The 26250-nt window shown below is 38.6% G+C and overlaps 1 protein-coding gene across 1 annotated transcript in view; it reads left to right on the top strand.

Annotated features, from left to right (window-relative positions):
- HERC2 (HECT and RLD domain containing E3 ubiquitin protein ligase 2) overlaps positions 1-26250 on the top strand; it is a gene marked incomplete in the record, with an annotated part of 3551743 nt that overhangs the window by 3476941 nt on the left and 48552 nt on the right. The window contains 2 exon segments of the mRNA XM_044072055.1: positions 3763-3953; positions 24673-24778. Coding sequence (XP_043927990.1) covers positions 3763-3953; positions 24673-24778 — 297 coding nt within the window.

The raw sequence follows: 26250 nt of genomic DNA, 5'->3' as shown, positions 1-26250 counted from the left end.
TAGACTTCCCATACATGTCAAACAGAGCACTTCACTGTCCCTCTTCAAAAGAAATCTTGATGAGTGGATGGGAAATAGAAAATTCACCCCAGGGATCACTCCAGTGGCTCTACTTGACAGAGGAACTGGTGGGCTAGGCTTGTAAAGGCTCCAGTGCCATTAGCCTACTGCACACCTATGAACCCAACTGGTTTTACTAAAGAAACTGGAATTTATGAGCTTACCATAATGAGCAATTAATTTTATTTGCAAATCTATTGCATTTAGTCAAAAAACGTCTGACACCGTACATGGTGAATAAATGTTGATGTCATAAGCACCGATTCACTGTGTGGTGATTTTTCTTTTCTCAAGTGGTTGCGCATCTGTTGTGTTAGTGTAAGTAATTAAAGAGGGGTGGTTGAAGTGGGACAGAAGCACTATTTTATGTTCTATTTTCTTGTACTAAATATTTTCATTGAATTGTGATTCAGTCATGTGGGTTTTTATTCAAACTGTTTCAAACATTTGACTTTCAAGTCAAGTAATATTCAGACAAATGATAGTAAACCATTCCAGCGTATGGTAGAAATTACCCTACAAAACTGGTATTTCAGTCAAAAACAAATGAGAGCTGAAACATTTAAACAAAACATGGCTTTTGGAAAGGGTTGCTGGGAGAAGTTGCTGGCTAGAGCAGATAACAAAGGAGGAGTAGGAAGGGGTAATGGAAACTCCATTCACAGGAGTTCACCTCTCCAGCATAATTTTATTTATAATAATTGTATAATATTATTTATTATAATTTGTAATTCCTATTCCTTTCTCTCCCCCTACCTTATAGGCAAAATGTTAAAGTTCTGAAAATGCCAATAGTATGCTTTGATGTCAGGTGCCTGGGAGAAGAGAGCTTGATGACTATAAGTTACAGAACAGAATTTCAAATGTTTCCTCAGAATGGGAGTGTTCACAAATGCCTACAGACCAGATTTCTTTAGTAGGTCTAGTGAAAGAGCAGCTATTGGTTTGTGCAGCTGTAAAAGAGATTCTTCCAACAGAATTAAGCACAGGACTTTGTTCAAAGCTGTTCCTAGAGCCAAGGAAAAATTAACCCTAGAGATCAATTGTAGACATCTCCTGCACTCTAAACAAATTTCTGAAGGTAAAAAAAGACTTAGAATGCTCACCTATCAGACTCTTCTACCTCTCTTAATGCCTTGGGCTATGGTGGCCATCATGGGTATGAAATGTATCCATCTTTGCATCCACATTTTCCAGGAACACAAACTTTTTTAAGATTCATGGATGATAAACTATTGATCTGTGAGCATCTTGAGAAGCCTAGCCTTACATTCCTATGGTTGTCTTTAGCCCTTATATTTTGTATATGAATAACCCGGAGATGGGCCGAACAAAGGTATGCTGGGACATTTCCATGTTTCCCCTATCCTTGAGGGACAAGGGTGATAAACCAGGGGTGAATGTGTGGTTACCCATAACATTTGTCCAGATTACATTTGAATAGAATAAGAGAAGTATTCAGTTTGTGGTATGGAAGACAGTTCTATAGAAGCAGTGTTATTTGTGGTACAAACTTATCCTTCCACCATGTTCTGTTTATTTTTACAAAAGAGATATAGATTTCTTCAGCAGGTGCTTATTGATACCACTGGACTTCTGAATGTGTAATAGTTCTGACAGACCATGGACTGTTGAAGGTCTATATATGACACCATGCCTCTCAGCTTTCCAGATTTTTCCACATTTTTAGTTTGTTCATCACAAAATGTGTGGTTTTCTGGCAAATCATTGAGGATTGAAGTCACTATATAACAACATACATTTGAGTTTCAGACATCATATTCTTCAGTAAATGTGCGCCAACACAGATCCTGTTATTCTAGCAACTTTCTAAGTGTATAAGAACAATATTTAAAATCTTTCCCTATTGTGTGGCCTTTGTTCCCCCATTATTTTATTCTTTGTCCAGAATTTTGCACTAAGAGGTTGAATGGTATGCATGAGAACAGAGATTGTCTCTTAATAACCTTTATGGTGCTAAGAATAAAATGAGAAGGCTTTGAAGTGCTGCATAGTTTTTACATTTTAGAGTTTTTTTTCTGTGAGAAAGCATTGTGGTCATACAGTTGTGACAAATGTTTAGACAAGTGCATACCAAAAGGGGCATTATTCTACTTGATCTGTCTAATGACTGCAAAGTACAGTGGAATGATTACATCCCTGGATCTTGATGCAGTACCATTTGATATAAGCTATGCATTGAAAAAAGACTTCCTTACAACAGTGAGTATTTGGTGATCAAAGGAAAGTTCATTGTTGACATACGTTTCCAAATCCCTAATTGTGGGATACATTTTCAGGGGTGCATTGTCAATTGTGATAGTTACAAGGAGAGTCCTGCTTGCTGAAGGATACAGTTATACACTTTAGGCCATGGTTTTGATGCAAACTATGTTTTTCAGGCCCTCTTGGAAGATCATGGTGACCTCTGGGGAGTTTATGATGGCACCAAGTTTGCAGTCATCTGCAGACATGGTCAGCCACATACCTTTACTTAGCTTTGACCTCCAAGAAGTAAATGCAAAATATAGTTGACAGATTGCAGATTGTCTGCAGAAAATTGAATCTCCCCTTACCTAAACCACTAAAGGCTCATTCAATCAGATATATGGCTACTTCCACTTTATTCCAGTCTAGAACATCCATGGATGATATATGTGCTGCAGCAACTTGGTCAAATCCGCATACCTTTATCACTCATTACAAACTAGATCTGGTCTTGAGGGGAAGAGCAGTCTTTGGCTCAACTGTACTCAGGAATAACCTTCATTAGAGTCCACCCAGGAATTCAGGCAGCTGGAGACTCTGTCATTGAAGAATAAATTAAAAATTGACAACAGATAAAGAAGTTATGCACTTACCATAACATTCTGTGTTGTCCATTTTCATTCTTCCTCATCTTCCCTCCCTCCATTCCCCTCCTTTTCTCACAAATGACTTCTGGAGGAATGAGTCTGATAAGGACACCATATGCCCCTTTTGTTGAACTCCAGTTATGGCAGTTCTTTTATAGTTTCTCTTTCTCTCAAGCTTTAAATAGGATCTGATTGACATTTGAGATAGTGCATTGTAGGTAGGAAAGGAGCTCCAGAGTTTTTCAGAGGCCACGTGCTAGTGTAAAGGCTGAGTCGGATCCGAGTGTCAGATCTGAACCCATCCATTGAGGAAGAATGAAAATGGGCAACACAGATGGACCATTATGGTTAGTACATAACTTCTTTTTAACAACTCATAGTTTTAATCCTCTGTCTTGACAGACAGGATTGCAGCACTGTATAACTTGGCCTTAATGACATTTCTAATATTCCCATTGACTTTTTATTAATATCCTTCTGTAATGTTTATTATACAGCTTCTTTTATCCTATCTGTAGCATTGTGCTTGTTGTCATTGTTCATTAGAACTTCTGTCCTTGCTTCTCTGTTGAGTGTGGATCTTAATTGAGTTGACATTCCCAATAATTACATGGGCGTATATGTCTTTCTGTTTGTGTGCATGTTTGTACAGTATCCGAATGTGTACTATTTCCTTCTTTTTGTGTGTTTCTTCTGTGCATGACACCGGAAAAATGAGTTTAGAACTGTATAGCAAAGGGTTGCACTGTGATTAGAAAAGCAGTGCTCAACTGCTATTGTGGAATGAATGTTAGAATTGTGCACTTTTAAAAACTGTTAACCAATTCTTTTTCTTATTTTTGTAAAGGTGGACAAAGATTTTATCCCAGGCCTTATGTACATCCGTGATAATGAAGCCACATCAGAAGAATTTGAGGCTATGAGCCTTCCCTTCACAGTGCCAAGTGCAAGCGGCCAGGACATTCAGCTCAGCTCAAAGTACACCCACATCACTTTAGAGAACCGTGCAGAATATGTGAGATTAGCAATAAACTACAGGTTTGTAAAATTCAATAAATGCAGTTAGTTTTAAACCATATTAAAACCTGAAATATATACTATCACACAGTAGCTTTCTTTACTTCACTTCTTTAAACCTGTGAGAAGAGCGAAGGCTTAAGATTCTGTTTTAGACTTTATTTTGAGAAGTTTTCCGATTTCCTTATATTGGTACTCTATGCCCAATAAAATTTGCAGCATGTATATTAGTTGAAATCATTCCACCCTCTGATGTGTGTAGAGATCTACTTTGTCTTACGTGGCAGACATACTGTGCTAGATCCTTGTTTATTTCACCTTCCTCGCATCATCCATATCTCCAGTTTGCCTTAAGAAGAGTTTAGGATTTAGAGGTTCATAGGTGAATGCTAGGCTAACTGTCCTGAAGGGCCATTTTAAGCCTAGCCAATAACCCAAGGTCAGAATTAAATTGTGTCCCTTGTGTTTGCTAGGTGAAGACCGTAACCATTATGCTAAACCCACCTCACAGATAATTGCATTCGTGTTCACTGTACCAAAGCAGAATCATCACCACATTTGGCCAGTTTTCTTCAGGTGTTTAATCAGCAGAGTAGCCACAGCAGAACAGTCCATACTCCTTGAAGGTTAGTTTCTTAGACAGAACTTTTGCAGTCTTCCACAGGTCTACTCAGTCTTCTTCTAAGACTGGGAAATCACCATTAATGGGTAAAGTGGATGTCTTCATCTCTTTTTTCTTTCCTTTTGTTGTTAAAGATTATAACATACCTCTCAACCTCTCTAATTAGCACATCAGGTGGTATAAAGAGGGTCCAGAATCATTATAGCACAAAATTTGCTTATGCGTAATTTTGCTGTCAAGGGGATGGGAGTATGATGCAGACATTTGCAGTGTTGAAAGGCATAACCTGTAAAATTAGGCCCTTGTGGCACTAAACCGATGCAGCTGTGCAGTTGTACCAGCAGTGTACCTTAATGTAGTATAACATTTTGCGATACAGAACAGGTAAATAGCTGTTGTAGCAGTCAGTAACCCTCAGTACAAATTATAAACATACTGGCCGCATTTAACGTTAACACCTTGGACAAATTCTTGGTATTATTACTGAACAGTCATGAAGGTTCTCCCTGCAGTTTGTTGCAGCAGAATGCAAGAAAACAGTTTACATTACCTGACCACCTTGTTGTTAATTAAGACTCAACAGGATTTTAGCCAGCTGAAATGCAGCAGAGAGAAAAATAGTAAATAAGTATTTGAAGCACTCAATAAGATCTTTGTAGTACTACATGATATTTCAGTAGCACAAGCCCATAAACCATGATTGAGTTGATGTTCATTGTGTTACCCTGCTGCAGTCATCACACTTGGGTTATCCTGCCATCAGGCAGTCCCGCAGTCAGCCTGAGTTCCAAAGTCTTGGTCTAGCGTCGGTTGCTGACGCTTCTTCCCTGATGTCAGTGCGCCAGGGGTATATAAGAGGCATCCGACACCATTTTCTTCAGTCTTTCTTGCTGTGCGGTGCCCGAAGCAGAAGCAGTTCGCTAGTGCCGGTCGGCCAACACCTGAGATTTTCGAATCGAATTTCAGTCCGAAGTCTTCAATAAAGCTAAGTACCCTGTTGGGGAACCTTTTCTTGCCTCAGCCCGATGTCAGAAAAAGATAACAATTGCATTTCTTGTGGGAAGCAAATACCTCATAAGGACTTCCATTCTTATTGTATTCCTTGCCTAGGCCCAGACCACGACATCACAGGTTGTCGGTTTTGTGGTAGGTTTAATAAACGAACTATCAAACGCCGTTTTGACTTCGCACGACATTACTTTGGTAGGAAATGTAATTATATCATGCCGTCGGAGCAGCCGATGACCGGCATGCATAAAAAAACACAAGGATAAGGACAGGCAGCCTAGGAACAAGCCAGACTCCGAGGCCTCTGCTGGGCCTGTCGCCGGTTCTCCGGTTTTCAGTGAGGTGCCTATGCAGCCCCTGACGACCGCAGAATTGGAACCCCAGACAGCTTTGGATTCTCTAGTGTAGTGTACTAGGCTGTCGCAGCCATCTTCATTAGGCCCTTCTGACACCGGAGCAGAAGGAGATCCCGGTGCAGTAGAAACACCTTTGGTTGCAGAAGGTGTCTTCAGACCAACTACACTCACCATTAAATCTTATGCTAAGCTTAAAACTCCATTAAAACCAAAAAAGACTGTGCATCAGTCTCCAGTTCAAGGCCCCATGCCTAAGAAGCAGATGCTTAAGATAGCTGAAGATTTGATTACCCTAATCAGGGGTTCCCATCTCCCTTCAGATAAAAGACCAAGACAAGAGGAGGATTATGCTTCCTCTGACCAGGTTTCAATTTCCTCAGATTCTTCTGAGGAACAGAATTACACTTTTCCCCCTTATGAAGACTCTGATGCTGAAGACTCTATTCCCTCAGCATCTCCCCCTGAAGACTACTCCTTTGGGGAAACTTTACATACCATGAGAGAACATTTCCACTGGGAAGGCCAGGACTACTCTGATTCTGAGAAAAGGCTCAGAGAGTTCTTTTTACTACCCCAGCGCAGACCACTTGCTATCCCTCCAGTTTTAGACATTGTGGATGATGTTTACTTGGAGTCTAGTCTAAATCCAGACTCTCTACCTCCTGCTCCAGCCAAACCAGACAGATACTACAGAGTACCTGACTCACACAAATTGCTTTATAAAAGCCCTGTTGCTGACCCAGAAACAATTTCCCAGGGTCCCAAAGAGGCTAAAGCTTCTATGGCTAAAAATCCTGTTCCCTCTGAAAGGGATTCCAGAGCCCTAGATAGATGGGGAAAGAAGATATACACCTCAGCTACTCTGGCTATGAGAGCATTAAATTGTCAGTTTCACATGCTGAAATATCAGCAATTCCTAATGTCTCAAAGCAAAAAATGAGCACACTTTCTGAACAGTCTGAATTCAAGGAAATGCAGGATCTGTTGCATGCAGCTGAACAGATGGGCAAACATTCTTTACAATGTGGATTTGATTCATTGGAAGCTTCCTGTAGAGCAGCTGTTACTGGGTCTGTCATACGTAGACATGCTTGGTTAAAAGAACAAACCCTACCTGATCATGTTAAAGCAAAATTATTGGATGCACCTTTACAGCAGGATGTATTATTTGGTGTCAAGGCAGAAGAGGTTTTAAAGAAAATGGAGGATAAGGCAAAGTCTATGCAGACGGTCAAGGATTTTTTACAGGTACAACCCCCTCGTTTCAGCAGAAATTGATCAACAAAAAACTGGTCCTTTCCAGCTTCTGACAGATCACAGAGGGGAAAATACAGATGTCCAAGGGGCAGAGGTCAGTCATAAGGCCCTTACAAACCTTGCCAATGGGGTACTGCTGCCCAGAAAGGAGGAGAAGACAGGCCCCAAGCTAGCAGAAGACAAACACAATGACTCACCCCTCAAACTACCAAGCAAATCCCTCTTGGCAGCTCCCTTGGGAGGAAAATTAGCACTTTTTGCAGACAACTGGCACATCATCACAAAAGACAAATGGGTTCTAAACATTGTCTCACAAGGATACAGATTTCACTTTCATACCTTGCCAAGGATAAAAGAAATGCCAAACCTGCTACCAAATCAATGGGCAGAGGCACAAAAACAAATTACAGCTCTCATGGACATGAGAGCCATTCAGCAGGTACCTACACAGGAGCAAGGATAAGGATTTTATTCAAGACTCTTTCTAGTCCCAAGAAAGGACAAAGCATGGAGACCCATTCTGGATCTTTCAATTCTGAACACCTATCTGCAAGTACCAAAATTCAAGATGCTAACACTACAGCAGCTTCTTGCCATGCTGGGCAAGAATGATTGGATAGTAACGTTGGACCTCAAGGAGGCATACCTGCATGTCCCTATCAGACAAAATTGCAGAAGATACCTCCGCTTCATTGCAGGTTCAACCCATTATCAATTCTCTGCACTGCCCTTTGGCTTATCTACTGCGCCCAGGGTCTTCACAAAATGCCTGGCACCAGTAATTGCATACTGCAGACAAAGAGGAATTCAAATATACCCATACCTGGACGACTGCCTTATTCAAGCAGAAAGCAAGGACATTCTTTTAAAGCATCTGGCATTTGTCAAACACCTTCAAAGTTGCCTAGGTTACACAGTAAACGAAAAGAAATCAAAACTAGTGCCCTCACAAAACATAATATTCCTGGGTGCCAGCTTGAATACAACGGCCCAGATGGCTTATCTCACGCCAGACAAGCAACAACAGCTGACTCAATACTTCAAAATAATGGCAACAAAGACCCAACTCCCTGCAAGAAAAATTCTGCAGCCCTTGGGATTCATGGCATCTTGCATACTACTAATACCATTTGCAAAACTGCATATGAGGAAATTACAGTGGCACCTGAAAAGCTTATGGACTCGGAACAGCCACAGCTTGGAAACAATGATATACCACTCATTCCCTGCCTACAACAGGAGTTTCTATGGTGGGCACAGGCATGTCACCTCAACAAGGGTCAGCCTTTCACCTTACCCACAGCCAGGCAAACTATGACAACAGATGCATCGGACTATGCCTGAGGAGCACACATGGCAGGACAGTGCATTCAGGGCAAATGGACTACAGATCAAAGGCAACTGCATATCAATCAGAAAGAAATGCTAGCAGTACAGAATGCCCTAACAGCTTTCAAGGACCTCTTACACCCAGGACAACTAATAATAAAGACGGACAATACCACAGTAATGTGGTACATAAGCAAGGGGGCACACATTCCTACCCTCTATGCAGGCAAGCAATGACCTTGTAGAACACAGCACTGTCTTACCAAGTTCAACTACAAGCCCAATTCCTGCCAGGAAAGAAAAACACATTGGCAGACGACCTAAGCAGAAACATCATGGATCCCCACAAATGGAAACTAGATCCACAAGTATTTGCAATGATAACTCAAAAATGGGGACGCCCAGACATAGATCTGTTTGCCAACCCCCAAAACTACCAACTACAAATTCCTCACCTGCTCACCCAGCAAGAGAATCAGATTCTACACAGCCAGCTCAAGACTTTAAACCTGGCTGCATGGCAAATTACCTAAACAACCAGCCAACACCTCTATCCAAAACTGTTATGGATGTCATTCTGGAGGCCAGGAGGCCCAGCACCAGGAAAACCTATTCAGACAAATGGAAAAGATTCTGCCCCTGGAACCAGGCTAAAGGCCAAAATCCCCTTGATCCAAACATTCCTCAGATTCTACAATATTTAACTGAGATGTTGCACAAAGGACTTTCCTTTTCATCTGTTAAGATCCACGCCTCAGCAATTTCAGCTCATTACAACACGGATCCTCCTTTATTTTCACATCCACTCCTAAGACAGTACCTCAGAGGGGCTAAGAACATAAGACCGCCCAGGAGAGCACCAACACCTACTTGGGATCTCAACTTTGTTCTGGAAAAGCTTACACTGCCGCCCTTTGAACCAGCTTTTTCAGCTGATTTAAAATTTCTTTCATGGAAGACTGCCCTGCTACTAGCAATAACTTCAGCTAGAAGAGTCTCAGAGCTACAGGCACTAATGACAGTGGAGCCTTTCCTCATTTTTCATCAAGACAGAGTCTCTCTACGAACTAACCCTTCCTTTATGCCAAAGGTGGTATCCAGTGTGGCCCTAAACCAAACCATTCATTTGCCCACCTTTTTCCCAAACCCCCAGAACAAAGGAGAAAGACTCCTGCACTCTTTGGACATTCAAAGGCAATTACATTACTACTTGGATAAAACTAAGGCTTTCAGAAAATCTGACCAGCTCTTTGTAGCCTATGCTGCAGGATCACAAGGAAAAGCTATCTCAAAACAGACCATTTCAAAATGGATAGGACATTGCATACGTTTCTGCTACACACATCATGGGAAACCGGTACCTGCTAACATTAGGTCCCACTCCACCAGGGCTACAGCTACATCAGCAGCCTTTCTCAGGGGGGTGCCAACCAAGGATATTCTGGAAGCTGCAACTTGGAGTTCAGTGCACACCTTCAAACACTGTCACTTACCTCTGTATTCTAAGACTAGAGCTGGTTTTGCCACTGCAGTTTTGCAGGGCCTACTAGCTTCTTCTAACCCTGTTTAATTCCACCACCCATCCTTAGCTTTGGGATTCAACCCAAGTGTGATGACTGCAGCAGGGTAACACGATGAACATAGTACAGTTTTGTACCTATCATAAATGTAGATGTTCGAGTGTTCACCCTGCTGCAGTCCAGGTTACCCTCCCTCCATCCCCTCTGAACTAGCTGGACTTATCTATACCATTCTATCCTATACAACCTCTGTGGTGTATTTGCTTGTGCCTGAAGGTATTGTTTTATTTTTATATGTACATTTTTATATAGCATATATATATATATATATATATATATATATATATATATATATATATATTGCCTACCTATTGGGGGCACCTGACATCTGGGGCAAGAAAAACTGAAGAAAATGGTGTTGGATGCCTCTTATATACCCCTGGCGCACTGACGTCAGGGAAGAAGCGACAGCAACCAACGCCGGACCAAGACTTTGGAACTCAGGCTGACTGCAGGACCGCCTGACGGCAGGATAACCCAAGTGTGATGACTGCAGCAGGGTGAACACTCGAACATCTACATTTATGGTAGGTACAAAACTGTACTTTTTACATACCAGCAGCATATTGCTAAAGATATATAACCAGAAACAGGAAAACGGGTATGATGCATTTTTCCACTGAAACATTTTTGAAGCACTGGTATTTACTATGAATGTGTCTAAAATCTTACAAATTTATTTAAAAAAAAGTCATGCAAAGGTAGTACTCACTTCCAAGAATGTACTGTTAAAGCCCTATTCTTATGCAAGTATAAATACTGTGCTACTAATAATCTTGAAAACTATTCATTTTACTTGTTCATATCAAGTGTTGCATGTTTTAATAGCTAGCAAAATACACTGAACATCAAGCAAACTTGAATTCAGAATAAAATAGCTTTTATGATTATTTCTAATAGTGCAGTGTGTGTACTGGCTCATAAATTATGTACTGCATTTATCAAACGAGACTCTACAATGTTTCAGGAAATATGCATAACAACAGTCGACTGAACAGGACATTTCATATTTCTCAATTTCTTTGCTCAAGATTAAGGGACAAAGCTAAAAATGTTGAGGGACAAAGGCCAGAAATCAGAAGAGGTTTTAAATATTACTATACTCCATTTTGCATCAAAATGTATTAATTTTTTATTGACTGTATTTCTGAAGCATAGCTAGGGTGGGTGAAGGGGGCAGCCACCCTGGGCTCAATGTGTTATGGGGTAGAAATCAGCATATCATTTTTCCCAGTTGGCATGTAAACATGAGCAACAGTAGAGTGTGAGGGTGCTAGGACCTAGGAAGGGCTGACAGATGGTAGAAGCGAGCTAGGACCTAGGAAGGACTTACAGATGGTAGAAGCGAGCTAGGACCTAGGAAGGACTGACAGATGGTAGACGCGAGCTTGCTTTTTTCCCCTCATGTTGGGCATGAGTGTATCAGTGTAGGGTGTTAGCACCTGACACACCTCTTATACTTTTGGGGGTTTTTTTTGCTGCACAACCTACTGTTTAGGGTTGATCGGTGAGAAGTACTGAGCGCCAAATAAGTCACCAGCTCTGATTCTGCTGTAATCCTCAGTGATTTACTAGAAAAGCAAACATTTTTAAGAAAGAGCAAAAATATGAGGGAAAATCGGGGACATTCTGCAAAATCTGAGACAGTTGAGAGATATGGGTAACTTTTCAAACCACAGTACACTAGCAGAGTATGCCTTTTTTTTTTGATGCAGCAAATTATGTTAACTATCACTAGATAAGAAACACAGACAAATGCAGATGGGCCAAGCACTGGCACAGAATGCTTTTTGTTTCAAAAGTTGAAGTTGTTCCGTCACTTACTTTTTTTTTTTTTTCCAGAATGGAGCTCTGATCATTTTTGGTACTTGCGTATTATTGCAATCAGATTTCAAATTGTATGAAACTCTAACGCATGGCATTGCTGACTGACTGCAATCCTCGGGGATTTAGGGAAGAAACATTTTATGAGGGACAGGAGAGGTAAAAATCAGGGAGCATGGGGAACTTCCCTTTTCACAACCAGATCTCAAATTGTATGAAACGGTAACGCATGTCATTGCTGGCTGACTGCAGTGCTCGGTGATTTAGGGAGAAAACATTTTATCAGGGACAGGAGAGGTAAAAACTGGGACGCGTGGAGACTTCCCTTTTCACTGATAGGATTTTGCAGTGATACAAACAAGCCACAGCAGAAGAATAACTGCCTAAATGCACCATCACCACTCAGATGTATGCTTAGCTGTACAACCTATCAAGCCAAAAGTAAGGAAACTGAGTACAGTCAACCCTAACGAACCAGAAAATCACAGTCCAACAACTACGAGTAGAGGTCTCTTTGCTATATGTCATTTTGATGAACAATGACTTCTTTACCGTTCTAGCAGTAAGGACACTGCTGTAGTAGCAGTCGTCTTCATTTTATTTCACATTAACTTATGTTGGCAATGCGCACTAAGGAAGAGGAATTTTCCCGTTATTCCTGTTCCTGCTGCCTAACCAATGTGATACAGCAGTAGTTAGGACTTCGAATACCCCTTTTCACTATTACTTACACTTGTTTCCCAAAAACAGTAACAGTTATGCCTCCTTCAAAATCTGGTTGCAGTAATACGTAAGTGCCCAATTTTCTGTCATCATTTCACTGCCAGTCCTATGTTATTTCTGCTTCTAAGACAGCAGTGGTAGCAGAAAAAGACAGCTCACAACCTTTGTATCTTTTATGTTGGCACACAGTTTCTCCAGTTCCAGTAAAGTGGAAATCCCATGCTAGAATCTCAGCTCCCTGCAGTACTATTTTTGAATACAGATTAGTGGTGCAAACCATCTTGTAGCATCTGCCTCTGATCCCTTTGACTATAAGAACTCCAAGCAGTTAGTTTCCCATTGACTCTAAAGCGGAGTCATTAAAAAAGGAGAAATCGGAGCTGTGTACTGTCAAAGCAGAACAGTGAAAGAGACACGATTTTGAAGGTTGAAATCTGAGTGTTCCGCAAAATGTAGAGCAGTTGAGAGGTATAGATTAGAGTTTGTAAGACAGTAGCTTCTGCTATTAAAGATATGTAAAACCTAATTATTATAATGCCTTTACCTCTCTCATTACATGCACACAATTCTATCTTCAGATTTCCGTCCTTCCAAACAGTAATAAGATCAGAATGGCCACCTGTATAATGCGTGTATGAGTAACTCAAGTGACAGGTTCTTCAGACAGCTGCTTTGGATACCCATTCTATTTTTCTGTCATTTTTCATTATGTGTTTCTAATAAAAAAAAATAATTTTCTCTGAATTTTGGATTAGTACATCACTTTTGTATTATATTAAATTAATCCTTTTTTCTTTCTCTCAACACTCTTGCAGCATTCTTTCTGCAGTAATATGCTGTCATTGTGTCTTTTGGAATTGTATGTATATTTATGTATTATGAGTTTAGAATATTTTGTATGGCATATTCTTTTTCTTGCCATTTGCCCATTGTAGTAGGGGGAGCTATCATTTTTCACACTGTATATTCAAATGTATGCTTAAAAACTGTGATAAGATAGTACTGATATTCTGCGTTAGGGACTAATTAATTATGTATGCATGTATGTGTTTACAAGTGATGTGGGTACTCGTATAGCAGTAGAAAAGAAGGCAAACCATACCAACATTTCCATAATTATTCTGTTGCAAGATACATACATGTTTTCTTTTTAACAGTTTTCATGTACTCCAACATTACAGTAAATTGCTCAGTTCCTGTCCTCCCTTAAGTTTAACTCCTCCTCCTGAATATATGTATGCAGGTATTGTTCCCACTAATTCCATTTATTTCTATGTAATTTGCTACTTCCCTTTTCTAAAGATACTATCCTCAGTTTCTTTTATTGCCTTAATATTTTATACTTCAGTTATGGAAGGTTTAGATTCTGATTTTTGCTTTCTAGTAATTGCTTTTTGGCAGCCAGTCATATTAAACTTTGCTATTCCTAGGCAATTCAGGTCCTGCGTCTCATCTCAAAAGAAACATTCCTTAGTTACAATCATTTGTTCCTCTAATATTTCTGATGAAGTACTCTGTAGGGAATTTTTTAAATCTATTAACTTTACCAAAAATCATTTTTCCAGTTACCTCTCTTTCCCATCACACCTCTGAGGAAAAATTCTCAGAAGTCTTCTTGGGAGAGCAAATTATCTATGCAAACACTTCCATGCAAAAATCCGAAACCTTCTGGATTTTGTTGCAAACTTGGGAGCTATACAGATGTCCTCCTCCTGTTTTTTTTGTACATTACCTTTCCAGTCTTTTGTAACCTCTTCTGACTTGATTCTTCTAGTTATCATGCAGTGTTTATATGGCCTTCTAATTATCCTGCAGAAAACTGGAGATCTAATTATCCTGTTTTAGCAGCAGCTGTTCTGTACTCAGCTGAAAACTTAACCAGAGCTGGTCTTTCAGTTTGCACTCCCCTGTTCCGTTCTGTATGCCCATACATTATCAATCCCTGCTAAGGAAGGCTGCCTGTAAGCTGCAGTCCAAAAGTATGCTTGGCTTCATCCCTGTTTGTTATTTTTTGCTCCTTATACCTTTGATAAGATTCTCCAATAAATCCCAGTCCCAACCATGCCTATTTTTATATCCTTACTTTGTCATCTGTATTAGTAACATTTCCTTTCTCCATGCCCAAGTTGGCCTTCTTTTTAGAATAATTTCTGCTATCTTATAAATGTAATATTCTGTATAGTTGTTGTTCACCTTAATCCACAATCCTATTCTGTCCATATTTCTTGAACTCCTCTCCCATATTGTCATATTTCCTTTCTACCGTAACTTACATGCATCTGTTTAGTTGTACACACACACACACACACACACACACACACACAAGCCTTAACTGTATAGCACAAAAGTATCCTGTCAGATCTGGTAATCCTAAGACACTTTGTTTTATGAGGAGAATCATCTTATCCCACTTAAGTCTTGCCTACTTCCGCTCACAGATAAATTATTTTAGCTGTTTATAAATTATCATCCACATCTCCTACTCTGGTTGATAAAATATGCCTGGCCTGTATATAAAACTAAAGTGACTAAAAAAAGAGTGAGTGTCAGGTCAGCAATGGTAGTTTTGGTGAAGACAAAAAAATCAAAAACAGTTAGCTGAAACAACTTTTGCAGATAGTGGATATTGCAGTTTTTCCCACTGTTATGTGACCTCAGCATTGGTATTATTAATTCTGGGTGGTGATTGGATTGTCACACCACAGTTGGGGGTACAGTAACCCCCTGCAAAAGAAAACATCTTTTGATGTTCACCGAAGGTGGTTTTGGTGAATTACTTTCAAACTTTTTGACGTTTCTGACTAAAAATATCTTCACTGCTTGTATCTTACTGTCCATATCCATAATAAGGTGATTCCAGCTTCTCATTTTTTTGTATCACATTTTGTTTGGTCTCTCCATACATATATCTTAAGCTGCCGTAGTACAATCCTTTTTAATCCATTCATTTAACTACTTAATCTTATCATGTCCCTATGTGGGTATTGTTGAACCAGATAAAGCGTGGTTGCATATTTTATTGCTGTATCCTGTGTTTTTTTTTTTTTTATCTTGTATCTTAAAAAGACTTGAAATGGTCTTAAAATATTCCACAACACCACAATGTCCTTTTCTGGGGCTGTAAGTTACAAAATAATGTCATCTGCAAATAAAGCTAACTTTTTTTAATTGCCATATGAGTTATATTCTTGAATTTATGAGTTTCTTATTTTCTTTGCTAGAGGGCATCTTTGTCTGGTTCCATTGTTCAAACCTAGCTTTAAGAAGAGGAAACCTGTCACCTTAATTCTTGCTTCTGATACTGCATAAAGTGTCTTAATTAACCATGTTATACTATCGGGGACTACAAATGCTTTCATTGTCTTACTCATCAAATCCTAGCTAACTCTATTGAATACCTTCTCTGTATCATGACCCACCATCTTCTGCTTCCCTCAGGATTGTCGTTGTGCTATTAATGTTGTCAAATGTTGCCTTCCACAAAACCATGTTGATGCATATAGTATAGACATAAAGACTTTCAAGGTTTAAAAATGAAATGGGTCTATATAAAGCTGGGCCTGTGGGGTCTTTACCCTTTTGGGGTAATACATCCACCACAGCTTTTTTCCACGATGTTTTAAAATGCTGTTACACACAACCTTCTTCTAATCTTTATCACTTTTTACCTCCTAACTTCCAATGTTCCACAGGAGTACCATTTGTTCTTGGACACTTCCCTGTTGAATTGATTATAAGTCACCATTTTTATCTCATCTCTTCCTGTCTTAGCTATTAATGTTAAGACTAATCTTCTTCTAACATTGACATAATTAAATCTTCCATAAATAGTTCCATGTGTGCTGCTAGCCAGAACAAAAAGGTGGCATACTGCTGCAAAATTCGGGAGATCAAAAAATTAATTAGAACGAATATACTGCTGACGCGCACATCTCCTGCTTCAAGTGAAAAAAAAAGGTCAAAGACTTTGCAATCAGCGAAAATATTTTGTGAACAATTTACATCACTAGTACAGTGGCAGCAGTAATATTGCATCCATAAACTTACCTGACATCAGCTGCTAAGATCCAGTCACTTCTGTGAGGCTTCTGAGATAAATAGCATACCTGCAAGTCTGGCCAAAAACATGAAATATATTGAGTGCAGTCATGTTGTACTAGCCTGTGCTCTCAGTCATGGACAAGCAGTGTCAACATTCTTTACATAAAAGGTGAACTAGTGTATGATAGGATGACAGAGCACCTCTTTTTAAACAAACTTGAGGCATCAGAAGAATCGTCTTTGATTTACTTTGTGACAGAACAGTAGACTGATCATTTAGTATCTTACAGTGTACCAGTTGCGTAGCATTTTGTGACAATTCATGGCCGATTTACTTACCTTGGGTACCTTTTTGAAGGAGCTTATGTAGCAATGCTAGTTTTTGGATGGCTGTCATTATAAATAGTAGAACTTTGAGAGAGCAAGTGAAGGGGGTAAATACACAACAGCAAATAACCGCAGAGATAAATTAAACCAGTAACATGCAGCAAAAGTGAAACTTGCAGCAGCCTGCAGAAATGCCCATGAACTGCATAGAGTCTTTTTACAGCAGCCCAGTCCCATGCTACAAAGAGAGAAAGGCCTGACTGCACCACACATAACCCGTGTTTGACTAGAGTTACTTTTTAAATTCTTAGTTACTGATAATAAACCTATTTTGGAATGTTAATGTTGGCTGATGTCTTACTTTGTAAGATTCTTGTTTTAGTACACACAATGGATACATTACTAGACTTGCTGTTAGGGTAGTTGACTTTTCCTACTATTTTGTTTGATTAGCATGGCAGTATTTTATTACATATAATAGATTTTTTGGTACTTGCGTGTTATTGCAACCACATTCCAAACCACTTGCTGTTGCTATATTCATATGTCCTTAACACTTTTTCTCATTTACTTTTGATACACACTGTACAATGTTCTGGTTTCTTCTTAGTAATTAGGCAATGTTTTTTTTTCTGCTATATAATTTTTGCAATTCATTATTATTTTTTGGGTGTGGGAGAGTTATAAAGCTATTTCCACGAATAATGATGATTCACCACAGGATGGTGATTCCTATAGTGTTAAATTAGATAAATTGCATAAATGTATGTACAAATACAAAATGTTATGCATTGAAAATTCGTATCTTACAACCTGCATTAAGCACAATATTGTACCTAAGGGGCTCAGGGTTTGGAAATACCCTAATAATGTTGAGATAGGGACTGCATACCATAAAGACCTTATAGACATTTTTAATAGATGTGGTTTAGAAATTTTGCGACGCATTATTAAAGAAAACACTAAACAGTTAGCTGACCTTGAGGATGAAATTGTTGCTTTAGATAATTTTATCAAACATGATTTGTTCTTGAAATAAAACAGGAAAAAGACAAATATTTTAATTTAAGGTTAGAAATAGATGCAAAATGTAAGCAGCTAGAGCAGAGGAAAATTAATAAACTTAAGAGGGACTTGGATGAATATAAAACAATGCAATTACCCATCACCACCATTCAGGGAAAGCACTTAATGTCAAAACCAGACTGACTACATGAGAGGTAATAATTATAAAGGTCAATATAAAAATAAAAACACAGAATGGGTTTTGAGGACTATGACAATGAATTTCCCCATTAGAGGACCTAGAGTTACCATATAATGTTCACAGAAAAGGGCAAGGCCCTCAGAATTTTCAGAGAGGGGAGGAAGAAGGGAGAGGAGGTATTAAGGAATACCCTCTATACCCCCACCACCACTGTTCCCCCACTCACTAGTCCTTTAACCCTTTCTGCATCTTTTACTGAGAGTGACACCAATGGTGATACTGAGATCTTACATACAGGTACTACACATTCCCTCAATAATTTTTCTATTTACAATTTTAGCAATATCATTTTAAATAAAGGACACTTTGATCTCCTCAGTAAGGGATTTAAATTCATTCCAAGTACTCGAGGAGACCTAGTTAAAACCATTATTGATATGAAGCTGTTTCTTAGGAAAATTAACTTGAAAGCTACTTTACCTCCAGCACCATCTAACACTGAACAACCACAAGGTGGCCTTACAAGGCGTAGCATTTACAACCCTCCGCTTCTCCCACAACTGAAAAACCTTGAGATGGTATTGGAAAATGGGATTAAGTAAAGAATTTAAACAACAACATTTAAAGTACAACTTAACAAAGGAGGAATATGCAACACTAGAAGAATTAAAGAAGAACACATCAATTAGAATCATGAAACCAGATAAGGCAGGAGGAGTAGTTATAATGGAGAACATTATATCTGAAGGAAAAATGAACAATATTCTTCGTGAAGAAACCAAGTATAGAAATGTTTCCATGGATGAGGTTGAAGTGGCTTATCAAAAGATAGACATGGCACTTGATCACATGATTATTGAAGGAACAATAAACAACAACATGCATAAGTTTCTATCAGTGCCTAAACCAAAGGTTCCAATTATATTTGGTATTCGAAGGTCCACAAGAATGTAGCGACCCACCACTCAGACCGATCGTGTCGGCTGACTGCTCAAAGACGCTGCCTATGGCCAAATTTGTGGACAACAAGATCAAACATATTTGCAACAACTTTAGTCACATTCTGAAAGACTCATGGGACCTACTTAGGAACATTACATCTACCCTCTATTCGAGAATTTAATTTTTGTTACCATTGATGTGGTGGACCTTTTACTTGTATCCCACACAATGAAGGAATGAGGATCTTTGAGGACATTATTTTTATGGACAATACCTTGACACACATAGAAAAGGTTGCTGTAGTGGGACTTATGGACAACATTTTGAAAAATAACTTTCTAACATTTAATGGAGAATTTTTCCAGCAAACAAAGGGGTAGCAATGGGGGTGTGCACCCACTTATGCTAACATAGTCCTTGCAGGTTGGGAATTGAACTACATTTTGAATTCTGAATTCCGACAATATTGGTCCTTATATCGTCGTTTTCTTGACGATATTGTTATCTTTTGGACTGGGGTAGTGACCAACTATCTCTCTTTTGGAGTATATCAACCACACCACCTCTTTTTGAGCTTTACACACACAAGCTCGGTAGACAGACTTCAATACTTGGATGTGGAGGTCCAAAAGAACAAAATTTCTAAAGATTTTGAGACCAAAATATTCCGGAAAAATACGTTCTGCAATTCCTACCTACACTTTCTTAGTGCACACCCCACTGCAAAAGAAACATTGTCAAAGGACAATTTGTTAGAGGTTGTCGAATGACAAGCAAGGAAAGATTTTATGTGGAATGTAACACGCTAGAAGCCATGTTCCTCGCTAGAGGATACCCACTCGAGTTCATAAAAACATTAGAATGGAAGTTGAACAACACAGAAAGACCAAATTTAAACCCATAAAAGGATGTCTAAATGACAAAGCCTTAAGTGAGCACACCACTAAGAGTCAGACCAACATCAACATAAATCATACCCCAGTTGAATCTGACTATCAATCAGCACTTATCTTGGAATTTAATGGCTTCAACTCCAAGATAAAAAGCATGATCCTCAATGAGTGGGAAAAATTCATCTCTTTCTCAGATATACCGAACATAAAAGGAAAAACACCAAAAATGGTATATAAAATGCACGTAGCATAAAAAAGTTTTAGAGAACAATCTCAAAAAAGATCCTCATCACTACTTGGAGAGGGCATGCCTTAATAACACCTCATATGGAACATTTCATTGTGGGCACTGTAAACAATGTCCCTATATTTCCAACAAGAGAGAAATTTACATTGAAATAAGGGACATTAATATATATAGCACTGGTTCATTCAACTGTGAGTCCCAGGAGTGGTTTACCTTGCAATGTGTACAAAATGCAGTTCGTATTATGTTGGGAAAACAGAAAGAGTATTGAAGGCGGATTTATGAACATTTATATGAGATACAAAAGCAAAGGACACCAATGCATTGTACAAACACACAAAGAACTGTAAAGAAGCCACATTCTCCTTTTTGTTTTAGAACAAGTTAAAAAGAAATAAGAGGAGGTCCCTGGGAAGAATGGCTTGAATACAGGGAACTGTATTGGCAAATTTTATTAGAGGCCAACAAATCACCAGGCTTAAATGAATGTATCTCAATTATTCCAGCTCTCAAACTGAGATCAATTCAAGTTTGAAACGCATTAAGTAGTTCTATGAACAGTAGAGGGCACTGTTGTCTATGCTTCTGTTTTTATGTACCTACTACAATTACTGTGCACATAAATACATTTATCAGTTTTTAACCTAACAGCTTCATTATATTGTGGGTTCTAGAAACCTAATTGACTACAATATTTTTAATCAATACCTCTGCTTTTAAATACTGTAATTATTTTAAAGGAAAAGTTTTTACATATTTATTAGATGATTTTAAATCACTCACAATTTTATTATAATGAGCTCCTCAGACTGTCACTATTTTCATTGGTTTTAACTTAGATGCTTGAATGTTATTGGTCCTTTTAAATGTATTGGCTTATATAATGCTTAATTAGTTAATTCATTTTGTCTGATGAAGTCTAAGCTACAGGCTGACGAAAACGCATGTACTGGATGTGTAATAGCGTTTACGAACTTTGTGATCTAGTTTTGGACGTTTTATACTTTGAATAAAGTGCGGATTGTGTGCGCTGTCTCTGGATTCCTTTTGATACCTGCAAGTCTGGCCAAAAACATGAAATATATTGAGTGCAGTCATGTTGTACTAGCCTGTGCTCTCAGTCATGGACAAGCAGTGTCAACATTCTTTACATAAAAGGTGAACTAGTGTATGATAGGATGACAGAGCACCTCTTTTTAAACAAACTTGAGGCATCAGAAGAATCGTCTTTGATTTACTTTGTGACAGAACAGTAGACTGATCATTTAGTATCTTACAGTGTACCAGTTGCGTAGCATTTTGTGACAATTCATGGCCGATTTACTTACCTTGGGTACCTTTTTGAAGGAGCTTATGTAGCAATGCTAGTTTTTGGATGGCTGTCATTATAAATAGTAGAACTTTGAGAGAGCAAGTGAAGGGGGTAAATACACAACAGCAAATAACCGCAGAGATAAATTAAACCAGTAACATGCAGCAAAAGTGAAACTTGCAGCAGCCTGCAGAAATGCCCATGAACTGCATAGAGTCTTTTTACAGCAGCCCAGTCCCATGCTACAAAGAGAGAAAGGCCTGACTGCACCACACACAACCCGTGTTTGACTAGAGTTACTTTTTAAATTCTTAGTTACTGATAATAAACCTATTTCGGAATGTTAATGTTGGCTGATGTCTTACTTTGTAAGATTCTTGTTTTAGTACACACAATGGATACATTACTAGACTTGCTGTTAGGGTAGTTGACTTTTCCTACTATTTTGTTTGATTAGCATGGCAGTATTTTATTACATATAATAGATTTTTTGGTACTTGCGTGTTATTGCAACCACATTCCAAACCACTTGCTGTTGCTATATTCATATGTCCTTAACACTTTTTCTCATTTACTTTTGATACACACTGTACAATGTTCTGGTTTCTTCTTAGTAATTAGGCAATGTTTTTTTTTCTGCTATATCATTTTTGCAATTCATTATTATTTTTTGGGTGTGGGAGAGTTATAAAGTACACTCCATGACGGCAAGTGTGATTGTGATCATTTCTGCAGTTACCGACCCTACTGTTAAAACATGACAGCGTACAAACACGTTTGTACATAATGAATTCCATCATACCTAGACTCCTGAATTTCCTTACTAGCACATTCTCAGGACATGTATTTGTATGTATACAGTTTCTCTGTCTTAAGGTGAAGCCTGCTAGAGAGGCTCGCAATGATGTTAAAAAAATTAAAAGAAAAACAATTTCAAAAGAAGACCTCACTGCACGGAACAGTAATGGACTGCACGCCTTACTGGAGCCCTACATTAAGTGACATGAAAATGAAATGCTAACAAACCACATGGAAATAAGCACTTTAATGTCGAGGCCAAACAGCTGATGTTACTGGCAAGCTGCTACCGAATGCCTTAAGCAACTATTGCATTCAGTTACCCCGGTAAAGGAAGCTACCGCGGGGGAGGAATTTTTGCCATGTTTCCTCTCCCTGTTTCTGAAGGTGTGTCTTAAAAGACAAAATTGGAGTTTATTTAATCCTGCAGTGGAAAGGGAGGTGTAGTTTTGAAATAAGATTACGAATTACGGCCACTCCCTGCATGTGGTTGCGATAATACGCAAGTACTGATTTTTTTTACTTTACTGGATACTGATATCTTTTGTTTCTTACTGTGGATATGCAGCAGTAGTTCACTGTTTTATTGCAGTTTTAGCTGCTGTCGTACTTTATAGGTAAGATTATGTTGTTTGGTTAGCTTCAGTTTGTTTTATGGTTGGGGTGCCTTCTTTATGATGTTTGCATGTGCTGTGTGTGTCTGTACTGGTTTTCACTTACTGCTTCTGTTTCCTAACATATCCCAAGGACATGACACAGGTGAATTGGCAGTTTTTCAAAATTGCACATTGGTATACATACTATATGTCAGTGAATGTATTTGTACATTGTGACTTTGCTTCCTGTATGGGATTAGTGCATTTGCCTTACTTTCATTGAGTTCTGGGATAGGGTCCATGTGCCCCAACCCTGAATTGGGAAGAACAGATACTAAAGAGTAAGCGAATAATGAAAAAATGTATTCTTTAATGTTGCTACTTTTTTATTAGATTTTACAAATCGTTGTTATTAGGGACAAGGAAAATTGTATATGGATGTACTATGCCTAAGCACAGCTGTTTGCATACTGCATGCAGTCAGAGAAATAAAGAGAATGTGAAACTGCAGAGTTTATGAAGTAGTCTCAAACCACCTACTTCAGAATATACCTGTATTTACAGGAAATGTTCCACTTGTAGGATAAACCGTAATTGAGAAAAGAGGACCTACAAGATTGGTAAACCAAAATGTTATGATATACAGTTGCAGTTACATATCCTTCATGATCTTTCAAGTACTTTACTCAGTTCTACTTTCTGTGCACAATCCCCAGATTTCTTCCTAAGTTGGTATCCAAGTTTTGCTGAATTAGGACATCAGCTTAATGATCTAGTTTCCTGAAAAATCCAAAAAGGGCAATGCTGTTTTGAATATATTGTGTGTCAAAAAAAACCTTAAAATAATGATGTTCTTGTACAGTTCTGTTCCGTCATTCCAGCTGGTATTTTGTTTCATTAGTTTACAGAAGGACCAGGTAAACCCACTGCCAATTAGGCTTCTCTGTACTGTTGTTTTCTTAAATCATCTTAGTTATAACGTAACAAGATTCATTTTATGACTTGTTTCTATCAAATTCTTCTACAGTATAATAGCCTCAGCTGCTTACTTCAAAGGATTCCAATACAGGGAAATATGTACCTCAGTTACTTGGCCTTCCATACTTTTTATTGTGCATTGTGTCCTGGTCATTATTTTCAAAGCTAGATATGGCCTTAACAGGGCAGTCTTGCAAGATTTAATAATAGAAATTCACTGACCTTCAGTGACTTTTGTGGCAGTAATGTAAATTAATGCTAAAGACTTGTTTAAATTGCCTTCAAGAATGTAAATTATTGCAGAGAGATCTGCTGTAACTCTAAATATTTAAGGCCATTTCAGTTCATAGGTCCAGATGCCTACCTTCTTCTTTCCTAAAAGAGTGCAAAATTGACAATGATTATTGGCTTTTCTTCTTAGACATTATCAGTTTGTTATTACAACTCTTCACTGCCAGGAATTAAATGAACAGAAACTGGGAATGACCTCAAGGGGTTTTACCTTGTCAAATGTTGAAGGTTGCCAGGCTGAGCTGCATGTGAGTTCTGTCAGGAGAGCTTGGGTATTGGGCTTTATGGTTTTAGACACCTAGTTCATGGTTTTAAAATATGCTTATACTTAAATATTATTTTAGTGTAGTATTGCAGAGTGTTGATAACTTTGACAGTCACTAATGGCAATGATGTTTCTTTTTCTTAGACTCCATGAATTTGATGAACAAGTTGCTGCAGTTCGAGAGGGTATGGCTCGTGTAGTTCCTGTACCCCTGCTTTCACTATTCACCGGATATGAACTCGAAACAATGGTATGTTTCAAATTTTAGTAAATTTAAATATAAATTAGTATATAGTGTGTGCATTTTTATTTAGAAAATGGGTGGGATGGAGAAAACCAAAAAAGTAAAGAAAAAAAATTGCAAATGAAGGCAGACCAGGACTTGGAATGTATGAAATCTGGAAAATAAGCTCCAGACATATGGGTATTGGCAGAATCTGACCAAGAGATTGTTGCTAACATTTTAAAATACAGTGGGAATAACATTTAGGCTTTAGCCATGTATGGGTATATGTTAGATAGGCTTGGTGATAAAAAAAAAGAGTATTTCATTAAAAGAATAATGTTAGAGTAAAGCAGATTAAAGACATGGAGATAATGCAAGATGCTGAAATTTGTGATAGACACAGGGAAGGTGACTGTGCTTGTACACACTTTTTTGTGTACATCTAGGGTGTGGGCGTGATTTGGATAAATCATTAACTGAAAGTTATCTATGATGCAGTCAGTAAGGCCCAACTTTTTTGAAACTGTCTTTACCAACAGGTCCTTAACATCTTTTTAAACATTCCAGCAGTAGCAGTGACTTTATGGACCTGGTTCTTTTTTGAATCCCCATGAAGCTGATGAGTTAGTTCATTTAAAGGTAACCGGGTTCCATTTCTCTCTTGTCTTCAGGGTGGGTTACTGTAACAGTAAGTGATACTGTGTTTTGGGTTTACCCAAGTATCAAATGGGAGTCTAATCTCACCCACTGCCACCAGTATGCAATAGACTTAGGCTACAGTTTCACTATGCTCAACACTGACTATTGGATATTCAAGGAACTGTTGGCTTTAAGAGCATATGGTAAATTTGCACTGCAACCTTAGGTAGTATTCAGCATCTGTCGCACCCAAATAAGCTTCACACTCTACAGCTGCAGATCACAGTTATAATCACTAGCACCCCAAGATTTATTTATTTATTTTGCATTTGTTTATTCTTTGGCCCCTGTTTTGGACAAAAAGAATAAAAAAAAGGCTATTTCTCCCTGGTTAACCAAAGCATGCAAAAATCTGATGAAAGAAAGAGACAGGAGTCTCTGGGAAGGAAACAAACATGAGGAAAACCTCATACTTTTTAAACAACTCTGCAACTAAGTAAAAAAAAAAAAAAGTGAACAAAGATAAACAGTTATACTACACTCACCTTCAACATGAGCAAAAAACCAACCCCAAAACGTTTTTGTCTTCCTTCTCAAACCTGCTAAACCCCATGACTAATAAAGAACACTCCCCTGATCTAAATGCCCTGCTTCCCAAGTAGAAAAGGAATTAAACAACCACTTTATATAATCCATTGCCAACCTAATCTCAACCCCCCATGCCAGCCCCTCCTCCCCTAACTCTGTACCAACCCTCTATAGTGTCATTAAGCATTGCTCTACCCCTCTCCACAGTAACAGCCAAAAACCCTGCACCAATAAATCAACCTCATTCTCATTTCAAACAATACCCACAT

This window comes from Protopterus annectens, chromosome 5.part0 (assembly GCF_019279795.1).
Source record: "Protopterus annectens isolate FY-2018-M chromosome 5.part0, PAN1.0, whole genome shotgun sequence".
Classification (NCBI taxonomy): domain Eukaryota; kingdom Metazoa; phylum Chordata; order Ceratodontiformes; family Protopteridae; genus Protopterus; species Protopterus annectens.
The sequence above is the reverse complement of the archived record's forward strand: the minus strand, read 5'-3'. Positions and strand labels throughout refer to the sequence as shown.